Source organism: Rhincodon typus, chromosome 1 (assembly GCF_021869965.1).
Source record: "Rhincodon typus isolate 14 chromosome 1, sRhiTyp1.1, whole genome shotgun sequence".
Classification (NCBI taxonomy): domain Eukaryota; kingdom Metazoa; phylum Chordata; class Chondrichthyes; order Orectolobiformes; family Rhincodontidae; genus Rhincodon; species Rhincodon typus.
This window is the reverse complement of record NC_063332.1, coordinates 24,715,957-24,735,056: the sequence shown is the minus strand read 5'-3', so window position 1 is coordinate 24,735,056 and position 19,100 is coordinate 24,715,957. Positions and strand designations below refer to the sequence as shown.

Below are 19,100 nucleotides of genomic sequence, written 5' to 3'. Positions count from 1 at the left end.
CCATCTACTTTTTTCCTGTACCTGAGGTGTGACTACCTCCCCGTAACTCCTCTCAATTACCCCCTCAGCCTCCTGAATGATCCGAAGTTCGTCCAGCTCCAGCTCCAGTTCCCTAACACGGTTTCCGAGGAGCTGGAGTTGGGTGCACTTCCTGCAGATGAAGTCAGTGGGGACACTAGTGACATCCAGGCGGACTGACAATAACACGTGCACCCAGCAAATGCCAGGCAATGACCATCTCTGACAGAACTTAACTATTGCCCCCTTGATATTCAATGGCATTGCCATCAGTAAATTCCCCATATTAACATCCAGAATGTTACCATTGACCTGAAACTGAACTTGACTAGCCACAAATATCTTGACTACAAGAGTCGGTCAGAGACTAGGAATCCTGCCCAGAAGAAACATTGAAAATAGGAGCAAGAGTAGGCCATTCAGTAGGATCAAGGCTGATCATCCAACTGAGTACCCTATTTCCTGGACCTAAGAGCCATATCTAACTCATTCCTGAAAACCTTCAATGTTTTGGCCTCCGTCTTAATCATTTTCAGTATCAGAGTTCTGCAGCCTCACTGCTCTGGGGTGAAGAAATTTCTTTTCATCTCAGTCTGAAGTGATGTATCCAGAATTCTTAGACTGTGACTGCTAGTTCTGGATTTCCCCAGTTGTCAAAAACATCCATCCTGCATTTGCTTGTCTAGTCCTGGTAGAAATTTATAGATTTGAGGTTCCCCCATTCCCACATTCTTACCTCCTGTGAATCAAGTCCTATCGAATCCAATGTCTCATGTCAGCCCTGCCATCCCATGAGTTGGTCTGGTACACCTTTTGTTGCACTCCCTCCATAGCCAGAACCACCTCTCTGACGTGATCAGAATGCACACAGTACCTCAGGTGTGGCCTTGCCAATGCCCTTTACAATTGCAAAAGACATCCCCACTCCTGAACCACTAGCTGCCTTCTCTGCCTGCTGCACCTGCATGCTTGCCTTCCATGATTGGTATACAAGGGCACCCAGGTCTCATTGCATCTCCCCTTTTTATGGTGATTCAGATAATCTGCCTTCCTCTTTTTGCCACATATGGGAGCACCACCAGCTGCAACTACTTCTGCAAATCACACTGACTTGCACACTATATTGCTGTTCTCTCTCTGTCACTGGTTCACAATCCAGGAACTTCCTCCCTTAAGAGCGTTGTGGTTGTATGTAAACCACGTGGATTGAAATGATTCAAGACATTTATCACCGCCTTCTCTAGGGCAATTCGGAATGGGTATTACATTCTGATGCAGCCCAGATCCCATGAATCTTTTTTGAAAAAAGCAGGGGTATGGTCAATATTTATCTATCCGTCAGCATCACAAAAAAAACTGATTCTGTGGTCATTGTCACATTGCTGCTGTGGGAGGATGTTTTGGTGCAAATTGACTGCCATGTTTCCCACATTACAACATGGTAATCACACTTCAGAAGTTCTTGGTTGTAAAACAATTTGGAATGCCTGGTGGTTGTAAAAGGTGCTATAAAAATGTAAATCTCCCTTTTCTCTCAGGATGTCAATGTAACTGCTGCTTACCTAGCCTTATAACTAATAGCTCCATGGTGCCACCATGTTAGTTGGACCAGACTTTGCAGCAGCAGAAAATTGCAGGTGTCTATAGCCAGAGTGTGTAAGTTGAAAACCCAGAAGTTACTGGTACTAAGACATTTCATAGGCCTCAACATGAAGGGTAGTCACCTTCTACAACTTTAAAACTCCTCAGGAAGCAGCACATTGCAGTAGCCAAGTTAGTAGACCTACTTTTAAGAAAACATTAGTGTTAACTCAAAAAATTCATTGCAGGTTTTGTATTGTCAGTATTAAAATTTCTGTACAGGTATTTTGACTTACTGTATTATTCAGTTCAGATTGAAGACAATACTAAAGGATGTAATCAGGACTGGTAGGAATAAAATTCTAGCAGACTGACAGACCAGAGCAGGGAGAATCTTTTTCCTGGGGAGTTGAGAACCAGGGGAACACAGTCCCAAAATATGGGGTAGACTATTTATAACTCAAACTTTTTTTCAATCAAAGGGTAAGGAATCTGGAATTTTGTTCCACAGAAGGCTGTGGAGGTTAAATCATTAATATATTCAAAAAAGAGCTTAATCTTTAGGTTTTAAAGGCATCAAAAGAGAATGTGTGTGAAAACAGAACAATGGTATTGAGATTGGATCAATCATTATATTGAATGGCTGAACAGGCTTGCTAAATTTAATGGCTTACACCTGATCCTAGTCTGTCTAAAATACATAAGCTCCCATTTATCCACATTATATTTCAGCTGCCATGGATTTGCTTACTGAATTTGTCCAAATCTCACTGAAGCATCTCTGCATCCATCTTACAGTTCACTCTCCGAGCCAGCTTTGTATTGGCAAAGATATTACCTTTCGTTTCCTCATCTGAATCATTGAATATAATGTGAATTGCTGGGCTCCAAGGACTGATCCCTGTGGTACCCCACTAGTTATTGACTCTACTTGGAAATGATCCATTTATTCTTTACCTGTCTGCCAACCAGTTCTGTATACATGTTAATTCTCTACCCCAATTCCAAGTGCGTTAATGTTGTGTTAATTTCTTCTGTAGTACCTTTTATGGAAAGCTTTCTGAAAGCCCAATAAACCACATCCACTAGCTCGCTCTTGTCAAATCTACCAGTTAATCAAAATTTCAGTAGACCTGTCGAGAATGATTCTTTTTGTAAATCCATTTGGACTGTCCAATCCTGTGTTCGCCAAATACAGGCTATTAAATCTTTTATAATGGACTCTAGCATTTTCCCTACTATAGATGTAGGCTAACTGATCAATAGTTCCCTGTTTTCTTTACCTCCCTTTTAAATGGTGACATCGGATACCCTGAATTCTGTGAGAACTCTCCCATGCTGTCTAGAATGTCGAAAGATGAACACCAATGCGTTCACTATTCCTAATGCCACTTGCTCAAATATTCCAGGCAGTAGGTTATTGGGCCCTAGGGATTTATTGGCCTTTAATTCCACAACGCCATTTCGCTACAGGTACTGATCTCTTCCTTCAGTTCATCCCCCTCACTATAAACCCTGTGTTGTCCATTATTTTAGGAACATTACTTGGATCCTTCTTTGAAGGCAGAACCAAAACATGAATTTAAACAGTCTACCATCTTTGTTCCCCAATGTATAACTTGCTCTGTTTCTGATTTGTAAAGGATCTACATTTGTCTTCACTATACTTTTTCCTCTTCAAATACAAGCTTTTACAGTCAGTTTATATCCTGAAAGCTTACTGTTATATTCTGTTTTCTGTCCTTTGTCATCCTTTGCTGAAATTTAAATTGCTCCCAATCTGCTTTTTTTGACCAGTTTGTTTCCCTTCCTTGGATCGAATACTATCCTTAATTTCCCTTGTTGGCCACAGTCAGGCCACCATTTGTTGTTTTTGTGCCAGGTAGGAATGAACAATTGTTGCACTTTCTCAATGTTCTTGAAATATTAAGCGCGTGCCAACTGTCTGCAGGGTGCTGTTCCCAAGTGTGATGAATGCTTCCTACTTGTCTGGATAACTGCAGTTCTAACAATATTCCAGAGGCTTGACACCATCCAAGACAAAACAGCTTGCTTGATTTGCACCACGATCACAAACATCACTTCGTCAAGCAGTGTGCACCATCTGCAAGGTGTTGAAATTCACAAAGGCTCCTTAGCACTTTTCAAACTCAAATGCTACCGTTTGGAAGGCAAGGACAGCCAATACGTGAGAACATCACCTGCAAGTTTCCATCCAAGTCCTTCACCATCGAGACTTAATATATCTTCTCTCCCTCAGTGTTGCTGTGTCAGTCCTGGAACCTGCTCCCTTAACAGTATTGTGGGTGTACCTACACCAAGTAATGAGCTAATAGTTGTTCAGGAAGATTACTCACCACTACCACCACGGAGAATCTAGGGATAAGCAACGTATGCTTGTCCAGCCATGAAGCTCATCCCTTGATTGAATAAAGTGTTGGTAACCAAAGGGACCTACAGTCCTCATTTGATTCAGGAAAAAAGTGCAACATGGTATGTTGGCCTTCATGATAAATGTTTTTTGGGTACAGGAGTAAGATGTTTTGCTGCAGTTGTACAGAGCTCTGGTCAGACTACATCTGCAATATTATGTATGGTTTGTTTCCTTATCTAAGGAAGAATATACTTGCCATGGAGGGAACACAGCTGAGTTTCACCAGGTTAATTTGAGATGCCAGAATTGTCTTGGAGTTTGAGAACATCTGCCTCTTTGAGTTTTGAAGAATGAGGGGTGATCTTATCGGCACTTACCAAATTTTTAACAGGGCATGGAAAGAAGGTTGCTTCCCCTGGTTGTCCCCTGATTCCATGCTCTACATAATCTCAATGTAAGGTAAGTAATTTAAGACTGAAATGTGAAATTTTCATCATTCAAAGAGTGAATCTTTGGAATTCTCTACCCCAGAAGACTGGAAACTCAATCATTGAGCATGTTCAAGACAGAAATTGATAAATTCCTGGCGACTGGAAAGTAACTTTGAGGTCGATGATCAGCCTTTATCTAATTGAATGCCACTGCAGACTTGATGGACTGAATGGCCTTCTCTTGTTCCTCTGTTCCTTCCATTGCACTCCTGGTTGGGCTATCAAGTTCTACCCTATTTTTGTGATAATTGAAATCTTGCATCAAGTCCCGTTCAACACTAAACCCCGCTTCTTGCGGAACCCTGATTTTTAAAATTGTCATCCTTGTTTGCCTCCATACATGACCTTTCTGTCCATCTCTCAGCCTTTGAGAAGTCTCTGCTGCTCTAACATTTTGAGCATCCCTATTTTACGTGTTCTTCAGTTGATGGCTGAACTTGCAATTCAAGGCTCTAAGCTCTGAAATTTACCCCTTGTACTTCTCTGCTTCGACCTCTTCCCTAATTTCACTGAACTTGCTTTAAAAGCAATGGTTTGACCAGCTTTTGGCCAACTATGCGAATGTATTTTTTGAAGTTGAGTCTGATTTGCTTCATTGCTGTTGCAAAGCACCTTTGGGTACTTTGTGCTAATGAAGCTACAGAACTACAAGTTATTGTGGTTTTACCAGAAAAAAAAATTTGATTGTCCCTAGTTTCACAGTAACAAGCAGGGAACCAGCCACCCTTTCTTCTTTTTAAGAATTGTATAAATTGCAATAAGATTGCCCCTCATTCTTCAAAACTGAGGCCCAGTGTGCTCTGATTCTTGAGACATTTAACGATACATAGAATAAACTTAATCCATTTTGCTAACTTTTTGTATTACCAGCTCTTATGGCTAATCTTCCTGTTTGGTTAGCTTAGGCACCAATTTAGCACATCAGATGGAATTGTGGTTTGTGGCTTGATATTGCACAAGGAGGTGAGGCTGCTTTAGGTTGTCACCTAGCATTGATTAAGTGGGTACACTTTTGCAAAGCTATGATGAGCTTAGTTCACACAATTCTGAAGTATGTTAAAATCAGAAGAATTGTATGGAACTGTAAACCATTCAATGATTGTGATTGTTTGAAAGTGTAAACTCAATTAGTCCTGCTTACCTGTTCTTTTCATGGATCCTGGAATTTTCTCCTTTTTCAAGTACATCTTCATCTCTTTGGAAAATTAATTAGTTAGGCCACTAATTTATGTTCATTGGATGTTCTGAGTAGACCTGTGTTTCTAGGCAATTATCTGAACTTAACATTAGTTTGCTGAATCATATTTTTCACATTGCGTTAGTGCGTCCTGATAGTTCAACCATGTAGTAAAACATCACTAAGCTGCATTTAACCAGTTAATTGAATCTGGAACAATAACAAAGTTGCTGGAAAAGCTCAGCAGGTCTGGCAGCATCTGTGAAGGAGAAAACACTCAACGTTTTGGGTCCGATGACCCTTCCTCAGAACTGAACCTGCATCGTTTGAGTAAATCCTATAGTGACTTTTGCCTATAGTTATATTCTCATACCCCATTTTTGAACTTAACCATTTACAAGATATTTATTCCAGTTAGAGTACTGAAGATCTCTTCAACTTTGAAGACCTTGTTTCTCCTGCAAATGATCTGCTAAAGTTGAACATGAAAAAAGTGCTGAGTTGACACTTTGTTTCACAACTATGAACATGAATTGTTGGAGAATTTTGTTCCACAGAATGTTGAATACAGATTCGTAGTCTCAATTGCTCAACAGTAATATTACATTTAAAAGAACAAGTTGGTGGAAAATTACTGAAATAAGTGTTTTTGTTAGCTGAGCTAAGATCTTGCAAACTAAAATGTTGATTTGAAATTGAATTTCCTGAAATGGCTATCTTCAGGATCTTTGACTTGCAGTATAGAACCCTTGAAAAGGCTGTTTTGTGTCCTCACTTGAGGCTTTGTGAAATGAAATCTTGTAGCGTGACTGTGGCAGCTGCATCTAGTTTTGCAAAACCTTCCTTTCAAAAAATTCCCAAATACTGTATACAGAGTTTTTACTATTGGAAGCACTTATTTCTAGAATGATTGCTTGGTATGATTTAAACAGGCAGAAGCTGAAAGTCAATTTAAGATTTTATTTGTGGTGTCAGTGTTTAAAACAGCTAAACATTTTGTGGCATTACGTGCAGGCTAATTATATCATAAACATTTGCAAGCTTAATGTGTGGAGGCAGTGTTCTTGTGTATAGTTTCTTTGTAAATGCAAATAAAGCTTTGTAGCACCTATAAAATGTACCATAAGTTATTTGAGCAGAAATGTATTGTATGACATACTGATAAGTATCAGTATGTTCAGTCAAAACGTGCTTAGTGAATGGTTTATATTTTGACATTGGTCCAGGATGGAACACATGCAAAAAAAAGTGGACTTTGTACGATGGCATTTGAAGCTTAATTTTAATTTTTTTAAACTTTTAGTCTTTCATCTAGGTTTAATGTCAACATCATAACCTTGGAGACTTTTCTTGATAATCGTGTGCTGGAGAAACTTCAGGTGCAGAAGGACTGTTTGAAAGTTTCTCCATATTTTAACTTCAGGCTTCCAGCATCACAGTATCATGCTTTTATTGTTGAATAAGTTATGGCGCTATGAATTTAGGAGTTTTACTTCGGCAGAATTTTTGACTGTACTGCATGTCAATGATAGATGGATAGATACTAAATTGAAAGGAACACAGTCCAATCTTCAGATAGTTTTAAACAATACATGTAGATCGTATTGAGCATTCCTGTCCTTTCTATGTACGTATATGATAAAATGAATGGTAATTTGCACTTCCTTTATAGTAGCCTAATAGCAACAATATAAAATTTTGAACGCAGCATTTAATGAAGTAATGTTCAAGAGGTGTAGGCTTGAGTATAACAGTATTTGAAACATTTGTGTCTATTTTAGATAACTGTTTGCAAAATATGTTTGGATGTTTAGTTGGAAGATGAATCCACAAGTGGATGCATTTGAGTTTAGTGTAACTTACAATTTTGGGCATTGTTAGGCTCCTTTGTTCTATCTGTCTTCCGGGACAAGAATTCAAGTTAAACTTCTGATTTCAAGGAGTAGATCTCTTGGATGAATATAACTGTTCAGAAGTATGAGCCTCAGTTTGAATGCTTGAGATTTGCAAAATTATTTTTACTGGAATCATTTGTGCAAGAGTGCCAACGTGATGAGAGACTGTAGGTAATGAGTAAAATAGCCATCAATTAATTAACTGGTGCAGGAAATTAAACTGCTTTGTAATTATTTGAACTAAACTTAATTGAGTTAAAATTTTGAAATAGTATCACCAGATGAATTGTGGTTTTATCACATCTTCCCTAATGTAGTCATTAGTGCATTGAAGGTTTCAAACACCTTTAGTCAGAATCAAAATTTAATCAGGCTCAAATGTGGCCAATGGTTTTGTGTTGCATTCATAACTGGAGCAGCTGTTTGTATTTCTGTGTCGAGTCACAGATGGAAAGGAAAGTAGTAGGGTAACTTGTCCTTTTTTCCTGAATTTGAATCTAGTCTAGGTTGTGTTCTACAACCACCATCAATTGTAAAAACATGTCTGGTTCAGTATTGCCATTTAGGGAAGGAAATTTGCAATCTATTAGTTGTTTAATGGAAGATCACATGTGCTATCAATGGATTTAGTTCTCTAATATGACCTAATAGTCTGGCCTTTGACTCCAGACAAACATAGTTTATTCCTAATTGTCTTCTGAAGCAACCTAACAAACCACTTTGTGCAAAGGCAGTTAGGGCTGAGCAACAGATGCTGATCTTGCCAGCAATTCCCACGTCCCATAAAGCATAAATAAAATAAACCGTGCAGGTCTGCATGGGATCTTTCTTGTACTCTGGATCAATAAAGTTCAGTTTCTTGATTTCCAGATCAGCTTATGCTTGATTTTTTTTTTTGAAGGTTCATATTTTCATGTGAAGACAAATTAGTCCCCCTTGTACTGCTGAAGTTGAATGCTGGTTAGGCAGCGTTCTGTTCTTTGGCTCGAGGAATTGTCCCTCTTGGTTTTGACTGGCTGCTAGATTCTCTTGGAGTATCAAGTTTGACTCCTCCCCAGCTAGTTTGATTGTGTGACAGCAAGCGACTGCTCCTGTTGTGTGGACAATTGGTTGTTGCTGCAGTGACTGATACGGAAGATGGGAATAATGGGTGGCTGTTCACACCTTCCTATGGTCATATTTTTACATTGCAACTGCTGCATCTGGTGATTAAATTGGGTATTACGCATATCATGGGACTGTGAAATCCACGAGTGATTTTGGATGCCCTTTCAAGGGAGAACATCTCCTGAACTCAGGAAGAATGTTCAGATGTCTTTTGATCCATCTGGAAAGACCTTAAGTAGCCATGTTGGGTGAAAGTAAATTGACAATGTCCTGAGATAACAAAGTGTAGAGCTGGATGAACACAGCAGGCCGAGCAGGAAAGCTGATACTTCGGGTCTGGACCCTTTGTTTTTTTCTGGAGAAGGGTCCAGACCCAAATTGTCAGCTTTCCTGCTCCTCTGCTGCTGGGCCTGCTGTGTTCATCCAGCTCTACACCTTGTTATCTCAGATTCTCCAGCATCGGCAGTTCCTACAATCTCTTGACAATGTCCTGTTTCTTTTTAACAAAAGTCAAATCCCCATTGTCTTGCGTGTAGGCCCATGACACAGGCATAACACTGGGTTGACATACTAATCTGAATGGTGCATTGTAGCCACCAAAAAGCAAAAGAAGTTGAGGAGGGAGGAAAATCTACCGTTTTATGCATGCTTTCATCAACTTTTGAGAACTTTCAAAGTGGCATATGGGCTTACTTGCACATAGTGACTTGTGGCACATACGCTATCACACAGTTGCTAGAGTGCCTAACTGCTTGGTTGAATTATAATCAGCAAAAATCCTGAAGTGCGCTGCTATGGAATGGATAGTGAGTAACCACTTAAATTTGTTTTTTGAAAGTTTACTTTATACTCAACAGTAAAAGAACTGCCTCATAGATTTGTTTCCTTTTTTGAAGATGCTAGTTCCTTCTCCATAAAAATGAAACTCTATATTAAAGTACTGGCTTTAGTTTGAGTAGTTTTGTTCTGCACCTCCATTTTAAAGTGACGTCCTTTTCTACTGTTGTGATTGGGATCAGCCAGCACTGAGACTGGAACTTAACTGGGTATCATTTGGTTTCAGCAGTTTGTACAAAGTTTCATGAGATTGTTGCATCAGACAATTGTTTGTTTGAAGAAAATTAAACCACAAAACTCCTTGTGCAGGTTTACTGTGAATTCTTGCTCCAAACACCAGTTTTCCATTTAGGCTGTGATGGTAGGATTGATGGCACTTAACACTGGAGATGGGTGAAGACAACAGAATAAACTTGGACGTGGGTCTACCTGTCATTGCAGCAAAGTTGTAATACTTTCCTAACTAATTTTCAGTTTTCTAAAATAGAACTTCACAATAAAACTTATTTTTTGTTGGATTTATGATTTGTTAAAATTGATTTTGACAGATGATTGAATGTACCAAAGGAAATGTTGGCTCGTGAGCATTGAACTACCATGGAGGTCTGTGAATGAGAACAGGGATGCAGCACAGCAACCAGGGAATGCATGGGGAATATTGAAACAACACGTAAAGAACATCCAATGCTTGTTAGTGTGAGCAGTGGAAAAGGAACAACTACCATGGTAACGCTAATCACAGAAAAATTGCAGAATCAGAGCCTGGAGGACATTGCTTGCAAGGCCTACAGTATCAATGTGGTGAGAACTTCATGAACTTTTTTTGGTAAACCTGAGAGATGTGAATATAACTTCTAGTCCTGGTTATTGCTCTGTTGCATTTTAATATTTTTTCTTTATGCTAATTTTAGGGAAAATTGTGATGGAAGCAAATATCAGAAATCTTGTGTCAAGTGTCAATCATTTATTATACTTGGAGCTAATTGATTACTAATCAACTGTGCATCATCCCTGCTTCTATCAGTTTCATCCTGCTTTCCAGTGGTTGAGCAACTAAATTGTTTGCTGATTTTGCAAGTTTTATCATTATTCCCTTCAGGAAGGGTACTGCAGAATGTGTCATCAATGAGGAATGGCAGTTGAGTCATTCATCATATGAAAATCTCCTTGGAAATTATTTTTTTGCTGGCCACCACTTCCTAACTTTTGATTAAAATCTGTACATTCCTTCCATAGTTAGGCAAACCACAATATAAGCCTGTTGTCATGCTTTCTCACAGATCAATTTTTGTTAGTTTGAGCTTGTATGTCTTTGCCCTTTCCATTTGGAACTCATTCATCCACCTTCTGATGTCACTTCAGCTGTGCAATATGCATGTCCTACACATTGTAAGCTTTTCTGTCTGTGCTTCGCATCATTCAAAGAATCACAAAATTAAGGCACTGAAGGAGGCCATATGGCCCTTTGTTAATTTTACCTCCTATCAATCTTCTGTCTTTTCTGCACTTTGGATAATTACTTTGATAGAAACAATGCCTGCTTGAATGCTTCAATGTGAAGGCGGCTGTCTGCTCACCTCTGCCAAATTCTTCTGCCACCATTGAAAGGGGCTGTTGATTTACTTGCTCGTGTCTGAGCAGAAACCTATGACCTCTGGTCCAGCTGAGATAAGGTCACAATCTGAGAAATTGAAGACCAGGCCCTCATTCAAATGTCATATGGCGCCAGCTGACAGTCCAGTTTTTTGCCTTTATGGGGTGTTGTAACTTTTTTAATGTTAAATGCTTATCAGTCTTGAACATTGCAAATTGGGAGGAGTCCACTGATGGCATTCTTGTTTCTGGCTGTATTATCTTTTTAATGGAAGATCACATGTCCTATCAATTTATGAACTAATAGTCCATTAAAAGTGCAATACTAAATGTTGAGTGAACTTAGCTTGTTGCATGAGTAATGGACATCTGATTACCAATGTATTTTTGAGTGAGATATTGGGCTGAACGTAACCATTTAATGGAGAACATTGTTTACCAAACAACATGCACACTATTGCACAAAGATGTTTCATGAGCTTGTGTATGGCAATTTGGGAGCAATTAGAGGGTCATTTCAATGTAATGTCCTCTCCAGAGGATCTGAAACCTTTTTTAGAAGACAGTTGAAACATATCTGCTCAACTCATCAGATTGAAGAGCACAAGGGCTCTTCACGAGAACAAGGTAAACCAGTAAGGTTTAATTTCTAACTGAATATAAAATTACTTGCCAAAAGTGAAATAGGGAAAAATGGCATTGAGAGCTGAAGTAGAGAAAACGCTGGGCCAAATTAATTTGTTTCCCCATTAAATCTTCCAATAATTAAAATCAGAAAGAATAAGACTCTGCATTTTTCAGTGCCAGTGTAGTGACGTTATATTAATTAAGACTTGCCACAGCACATTTTTAAAAAAAAAAAAAAAAAATTTTGGGCCAATCTCAATCTTTGCAGCATGTTTAGTGGGTAAGTACTGCACCTTCAAACCTTTTTGTGTCTTAATGCCACATCTCTGAAGCACCAGGATAGGTAAAGCTAGCGAAGGAACAGGGCAGCGTCCTGATTTCTGCATTTAACCAGATGTGTGCGGGTAGGAGGTTGCAGTCCAATGTACTCTAATGACCATGTTTGCAGGTATACTCACTAGATCCAACCATAAAGTTCTGGCTATGAGCGAATGTTGCCTTAAAATGCACATTTACAAAACTGCTATTCTGTCAACAATTTTTAAGCTGATAGCTGGAATGGCAGAGTTGAATATGAAGAAAGTCTGGATTGGTTAAGACTTTATTCATGGGGGTTAAGAATGAGAGGGGGAATCTCAAGGAAACATAAAATTCAAAACGACTAGACAAAATAAAATGCAGGAAGGATGCTCACTGACTCAGGAGTGCAGAACCCCGGGGTCACAGTCTAAGGATACAGGGTAGACTGTTATAGGACTGAAAGCAGGAGAAACTTCTTCATCCAGAGTGGTGAGTCTGTGGAATTCTCTGCCACAGAAAGCAATCGAGACCAGATGTTTTCAAGAAGTTGTACGTAATTCAGAAGGACAGAATTTCGAGGCAGAAGATTTTTAGCACTTTGATTCTTTCCTTCAACTATTAGTTGTGCCTGAAACTTGTCCTCAATTTCTTGGATGTTGCTAACATGAATTAGTGGTATCTCGCCCCACCACGTTAAAATCTGTACCATCTCTTCATTCCGATTTCTTCATTGTACGCAATGGTCTTAATCAAAATTACAAATGATGACATTTGACTCCCTCTGAAGTATTATGGCTCTCTTGTCCACCACCTTTCTCAAGAACTGGAAAGAACTTCAATTCTGTAATGCTTTTCAAGATGAAGTAAAACATGTTACAGTTAACAAAATGCTTTTTGAAATGTAGGTACTATGGTAATATGGATAACCTGGTAACCAATTTTGCTGACAGCAAGGCTTCAGGTGATCATGACCAGCTAATTTCTTTTTAGTGAAAGTGCTATCGTATTGGATACCTATTGGTCAGGCCGTTAAGTAGAATTCCCTGATTTTTGAAATATTGTTTTTACATTGACGAAGAGTGAATATGGGCCTCTGTTATCCCAGCCAAAAAAGATAGCACTTCTGACAGTGCAGGGCTTCCTCAATTCAACACTTGCTATCAGCCAAGATTTTGACCTTAAGATTCCCCCATGGAACTGAAATGCTGATTTTTATTTATGTTTTGTCCACACCATTCTCCTTCTCTGGTGCAGATAATTCTACTTCTCTTCCCCCCTCGTCATCCAGTCGAAGCCATCTTCTCCCCAGTAGTAGCTTCTCTTCCTGCCCTAAGTTTTAAACCTAGAGTGCCTGAAGCATGTAACCTTTAAAGTGTTACTCTATCCTTGTTTAGTAATGTTACACTGTAATTGCTACAATATAGTGAAAATTCAAAAGTAGCCTTAGTTTTTGCATTTAAAGAAGTACAAGTCACTTTAAACTGGTGGTCTGTTAGGCTAGAGTTTGTGTTGCAGCAGTGGCCAGTTTCAGGATGAAGTAATAGTTAAAACCACCTTGTTGCATTGTGAATCACTTGATAACACCATGGGGCAGCATTTAGTTCTGCAAAGGAAACACCAGTTTAAATTATTTTTAATTGGCTGGATTGAAACAGAAACAAACTGACTTCTAATTAAAGGTTTCACTAAGCTGAATAATTGTGTGGAACAAGAGTGAAACCTTCTAAGATTAGAAGAGAAGGGTGTAATGTTGCTTAACAGCTGCAGTAAGGAAAACTAAAGTTAGAGATAAGCAATTAAATTTTCCATATTATTTTAATTTTTACTTCTACATAGTGTAGTGCACACTTGTGTAGGTGACCACGTGGAGAGTGAGATTAGAAACTGTTTGATTTTGTATTTGGTTTTCATGTAATTGGAAGATACAATTCTAAGCTTGATCTGAAGATTTTATAACAATGCTCAGTAAACCACCAAAATGCATCTTAAAAGTACTTCTACTGCACTTAATAAATTTGATGCTTTATTTAATGCGTGTATGGACCTTATTGATTTGAGCAAATTAAAAATAAGCCTTAGCCAATATCTTTCTCTCATTTTATATGTCCTTTGGTGATATGGTCCTCTGATTAATTCACCCTTCCCATGTACACATATCCAGTTCTGTTTTTTTCTGCAGTTTCATTATCTGTTACCTCTGCTGCCAGCCTGCTTGCTTGATAAGTAGTCTTTGGATGAGTCACATTTCCTCCAGTATATATTTAAGGACTGAAGTCAATTAACTTTGTTTTTGGCTCTCACCTAAACTCCATACCTTTGTCTCAGATTTTTTTCCTTCCTAGTAACTGTCAATTTTAGCCAAACTGTTTGGAATCTGATCTTGGTGTTTTTAAAATTCCTATAACTGATATCAAAAATTCCACTTGTGCATCTTTGTGCTTTTTTGTTTTGATTTCTTGTCACACGTTCCTAAGTACAGTGACGTGGTGTTTTGCAAGCAGTATAGGTTGATCATAATATGCAAGGACATGTATACAGCAATATGTCTTTGATTCAGCCTCATCTACTGAAACCCTCAATCCTGTCTTTGCCACCTTCAGATGTGACTATTCTCATAGTTCCCTGGCTGACCTATCATCCTTCACACTCCGTAAACCTAAACTCAACTCCTCTACTCACAATCCACATTGATTCCCAATCTCCCAGCCTCAAATTTGAAGGATATTTGTTTTGAAATTGCCTCATGGCCTTGCTGTCTTCTATGAGCCACCTACTCATGTATGCCATTTGTATTCTAGACTTTTTTGTGAAACTACTACTTCACCCCAACAAGGCCATTTTAAACTCCTTTTACCCCAGTGTTGGCCATATTTTACCCCAGCCTCTGGAATCCCCAAAAGCCCCTTCACCTTTCCACCTTGCTAGTCTTTAAGGCCTTCATTGAAACCTATCTTTCCCTCAAACCTCAGGTCCCACCATCCTCACATCATCTTGTCTTGACAGTCCATTTTTTTTCTTGCACCCCAAGATGCCTCAGGACACTTTGTTCTGTTAAAAGCACCATAAAAATTCAAACTGCTCTCACAGTTGGCACTTTCACAAGTGATCTGTTATGAGCAATCCATATTTGCTCAAAATCTTAATGCATTCTCTAAAATTAGCACCATTGTTCTGTATCTGAAAGAGCTGGAAAACAGCATTGTCACATCAGATTATAGGAACACATTTCTGGAATTGCCTTTCTACCATGCCCTAAAAGGACAGACTTGAAAGGACTAGCTTGCAATGCTTACATTAATGAGGTGTGGTACTTGGAGATGCAGCTGCTGAAACTCAGCATATTTTTTATGGGATTAAAAGAGTCAAATGTCAGTTGTTTTTGGTTTTGTATTGAATTTCCACAACTGTAAAAATTCTTGCTGCAGAATGGGGAAATGCTTCTGCCCTGTTTGATAGATTTGGTTTTGAGATTCTTTGGTAAAGATTTTGTTGCGTGCACCTTTTTTTAATTTGTTCAGTTTGATTTGTTTTATTCACTGGATATTTGACCCGTGTTTGGAAACATTATGTAATGTTCTGTTGATCTCTGGATATGTCCAGGCTGGCCAGGGTATATTTATTGCCTGTTCTGTGGAGTTTTGACAAGCTTGTGGTGATCTGCCTTCTAGAACCTTCCCAAGTCCCTGCAGTGATAGTGCTCCCGCTCTAGGTTGTGAATTGCAGGATATTACTGTGCCGATACTAAAAGAATAGTGAGATATGTGAAAGTCGGGAATGAGTGAGAGTTGGACAAGGCTTTGAAGGTCTTGACATTACCAGGACGTTACTTTTATTAATCCTATAATGAAATAAGCTACAGTCAAAGTAACCTGGGCGAGATTTCATAGATGTGTCTTTTGCTAGTGATTTGTAGGGAATGATTGAGTGGCATAAAGGGGGGTGCCATCAAGGAGTACTTGACAGTCACCAGAACATTGAGCTCATCCAGCAGAACCACTTTGCTCCAGACCATTTTTGCAGCCTGAGTGTAGACGTGAAGCAGCTCCAGTAGATCTCAATCAACTGGACGCACTTAATGTTGAGGTGTTCATGTATAATTTCTCTTGGCAGATTGAACGTTATTAAATTTGTTTATTAAATAAATTTGGACACGTGCAATTGCTAAAAGACACTGAGCTAACTTGGTGTACCATGAGGTGCCTTATGTTGCAATTTTGGTACAGTGTTGATGCTCTGAATTCACTTGGGTTTAATAATACCATCACATTTGTCCCCAGTGGGATTAAACAAACCCCAGCAAAGCGTGAGTTTACATTGCTGTTGGACCAGACAGTGCTGACTTTGAAGACTCTGAAACCTATGTATTTGCAATTGACCGCATGCCTGTAGTGTAAAAATGTACAGAAATCAATTCTCTAGCTTCCAATGATGTATTCTTTCAACAATTGTTTATGTCAGACCTTGTATCCACAAGTAAATTCATTTGCCTGTATTCTGCAGTTTTATTCCATTGTCTTTTGTTTTGAATGTGTAGTACCAATATGTTCCCAATACAAAAATTACTGTCATCTGCAAAGTACAATTGCACCTGTGATGCTTGCATAATAAATTGTAAATTAGTAGTGAGGTCTGAGCAGGTCAGCTGCAATTATCATCAATGTGCAAATTTCTGGTAGGAGAGTCCCTAGGTTTCAATCAAAAGAAGGCTGGTGAATTATCAGACAAGATTGTGCTACCCATGTATGGAAATGAGGCTATTTAACAGTCACTGGAAATGCTGATTTGCAAATAAATTTACAGCTGCTGTGTTTTCTGGAACTTGCAACTAATTTAAAACCTAATGTAAGAAATTTTTTTGCTCTGCTTGCTTGTTTCTGGCTTGGATTGAATTTTGGGGCAGCAGACCTTTTCTGCCACATTTAGTCAGACGGGATTCTGGCTTTTCACATTCTATTGCAAAACTCCACCTAACAGCAGTGTTGCCTGTTAATGCAGCCTTTGTTAAAACATATATTCATTCCTTCTATCTTTTTTAAAAACTATAGGGCTATTGCACTGCCAGCGCAAACTTCACAATTTCTCAAACATCTACAAATTCAGCAACTTGGATTTCTATAGTCTCTTTAAACATGGATTGATATGCCAAGGTTGATTTAAGCCAAAGGAAAGAGACAGGGAACTGACAGCTTTACCAGAGTTCTGAAGTCATACTGCATTATTAGTGTTAACTCTGCTCCTCTCTCCACACATGCTACCACACCGAGTTTCTCCAGGACTTTCTTGGTTTTTATGCCAGTTAATTTGTAGTCTTGGGTAATGAACCAGGCCAGGTGTTAAATTTGGAGGTAGGTGAGCACTTTGGTGATAGTGTCCATAATTCAGTTACATTTACTTTAGCGATGGAAAGGGATAGGTATGTACCGCAGGGCAAGAGTTATAGCTGGGGGAAAGGCAATTGAGGTGATTAGGCAAGATTTAGGATGCATAGGATGGAGAAGGAAACTGCAGGGGCTGGGCACAATTGAAATGTGGAGCTTGTTCAAGGAACAGCTACTGCGTGTCCTTGAGAAGTATGTACCTGTCAGGCAGGGAGGAAGTGGTCGAGCGAGGGAACCGTGGTTTACTAAAGAAGTTGAATCTCTTGTCAAGAGGAAGAAGGAGGCTTATGTAGAGATGAGGCGTGAAGGCTCAGTGAGGGCGCTTGAGAGTTACAAGTTAGCCAGCAAGGACCTAAAGAGAGAGTTAAGAGCCAGAAGGGGACATGAGAAGTCTTTAGCAGGTAGGATCAAGGAAAACCCTAAAGCTTTCTATAGGTATGTCAGGAATAAAAGACTGACGAGAGTAAGATTAGGGCCAGTCAAGGACAGTAGTGGGAAGTTGTGCGTGGAATCTGAAGAGATAGGAGAGGCGCTAAATGAATATTTTTCGTCCGTATTCACACAAGAAAAAGACCATGTTGTCGAGGAGAATACTGAGATACAGTCTATTAGACTAGACGGGATTGAGGTTCATAAGGAGGAGGTGTTAGCAATTCTGGAAGGTGTGAAAATAGATAAGTCCCCTGGGCCAGATGAGATTTATCCTAGGATTCTCTGGGAAGCTAGAGAGGAGATTGCAGAGCCTTTAGCTTTGATCTTTATGTCGTCATTGTCTACAGGAAGAGTGCCAGAAGACTGGAGACTAGCAAATGTTGTCCCCTTGTTCAAGAAAGGGAGTAGAGACAACCCTGGTAATTATAGACCAGTGAGCCTTACTTCGGTTGTGGGTAAAGTGTTGGAAAGGATTATAAGAGATAGGATTTATAATCATCTAGAAAGGAATAATTTGATTAGGGATAGTCAATACGGTTTTGTGAAGGGTAGGTGGTGCCTCACAAACCTTATTGAGTTCTTCGAGAAGGTGACCAAACAGGTAGATGAGGGTAAAGCGGTTGATGTGGTGTATATGGATTTCAGTAAAGCGTTTGATAAGGTTCCCCATGGTAGGCTATTGCAGAAAATACGGAGGCATGGGATTGAGGGTGATTTAGCGGTTTGGATCAGAAATTGGCTAGCTGTAAGAAGACAGAGGGTGGTGGTTGATGGGAAATGTTCATCCTGGAGTTCAGTTAGTAGTGGTGTATCTCAAGGATCTGTTTTGTGGCCACTGCTGTTTGTCATTTTTATAAATGACCTGGATGAGGGCGGAGAAGGATTGGTTAGTAAATTTGCGGATGACACCAAAGTCGGTGGAGTTGTGGATAGTGCGGAAGGATGTTGCAGGTTACAGAGGGACATAGATAAGCTACAGAGCTGGGCTGAGAGGTGGCAAATGGAGTTTAATGCGGAAAAGTGTGAGGTGATTCACTTTGGAAGGAGTAACAGGAATACAGAGTACTGGGCTAATGGTAAGATTCTTGGTAGTGTGGATGAGCAGAGAGATCTCGGTGTCCATGTGCATAGATCACTGAAAGTTGCCACTCAGGTTAATAGGGTTGTCAAGAAGGCGTACGTGTTAGGTTTTATTAGTAGAGGGATTGAGTTTCGGAGCCATGAGGTCATGTTGCAGCTGTACAAAACTCTGGTGCGGCCGCACATGGAGTATTGCGTACAGTTCTGGTC

The 19,100-nt window shown here is 39.4% G+C and overlaps 1 protein-coding gene across 3 annotated transcripts in view; it reads left to right on the top strand.

Moving 5' to 3' along the window:
• The window catches only part of LOC109920220 (protein FAM53A), a 132,239-nt gene that overhangs the window by 23,255 nt on the left and 89,884 nt on the right, over nucleotides 1-19,100 (top strand). For all 3 annotated transcript variants that reach the window (XM_048597634.1, XM_048597622.1, XM_048597628.1), the window contains exon 2: nucleotides 10,029-10,281. In XM_048597634.1, coding sequence (XP_048453591.1) covers nucleotides 10,129-10,281 — 153 coding nt within the window. In that variant the 5' untranslated portion in view covers nucleotides 10,029-10,128. The remainder of the gene's footprint in view (nucleotides 1-10,028; nucleotides 10,282-19,100) is intronic.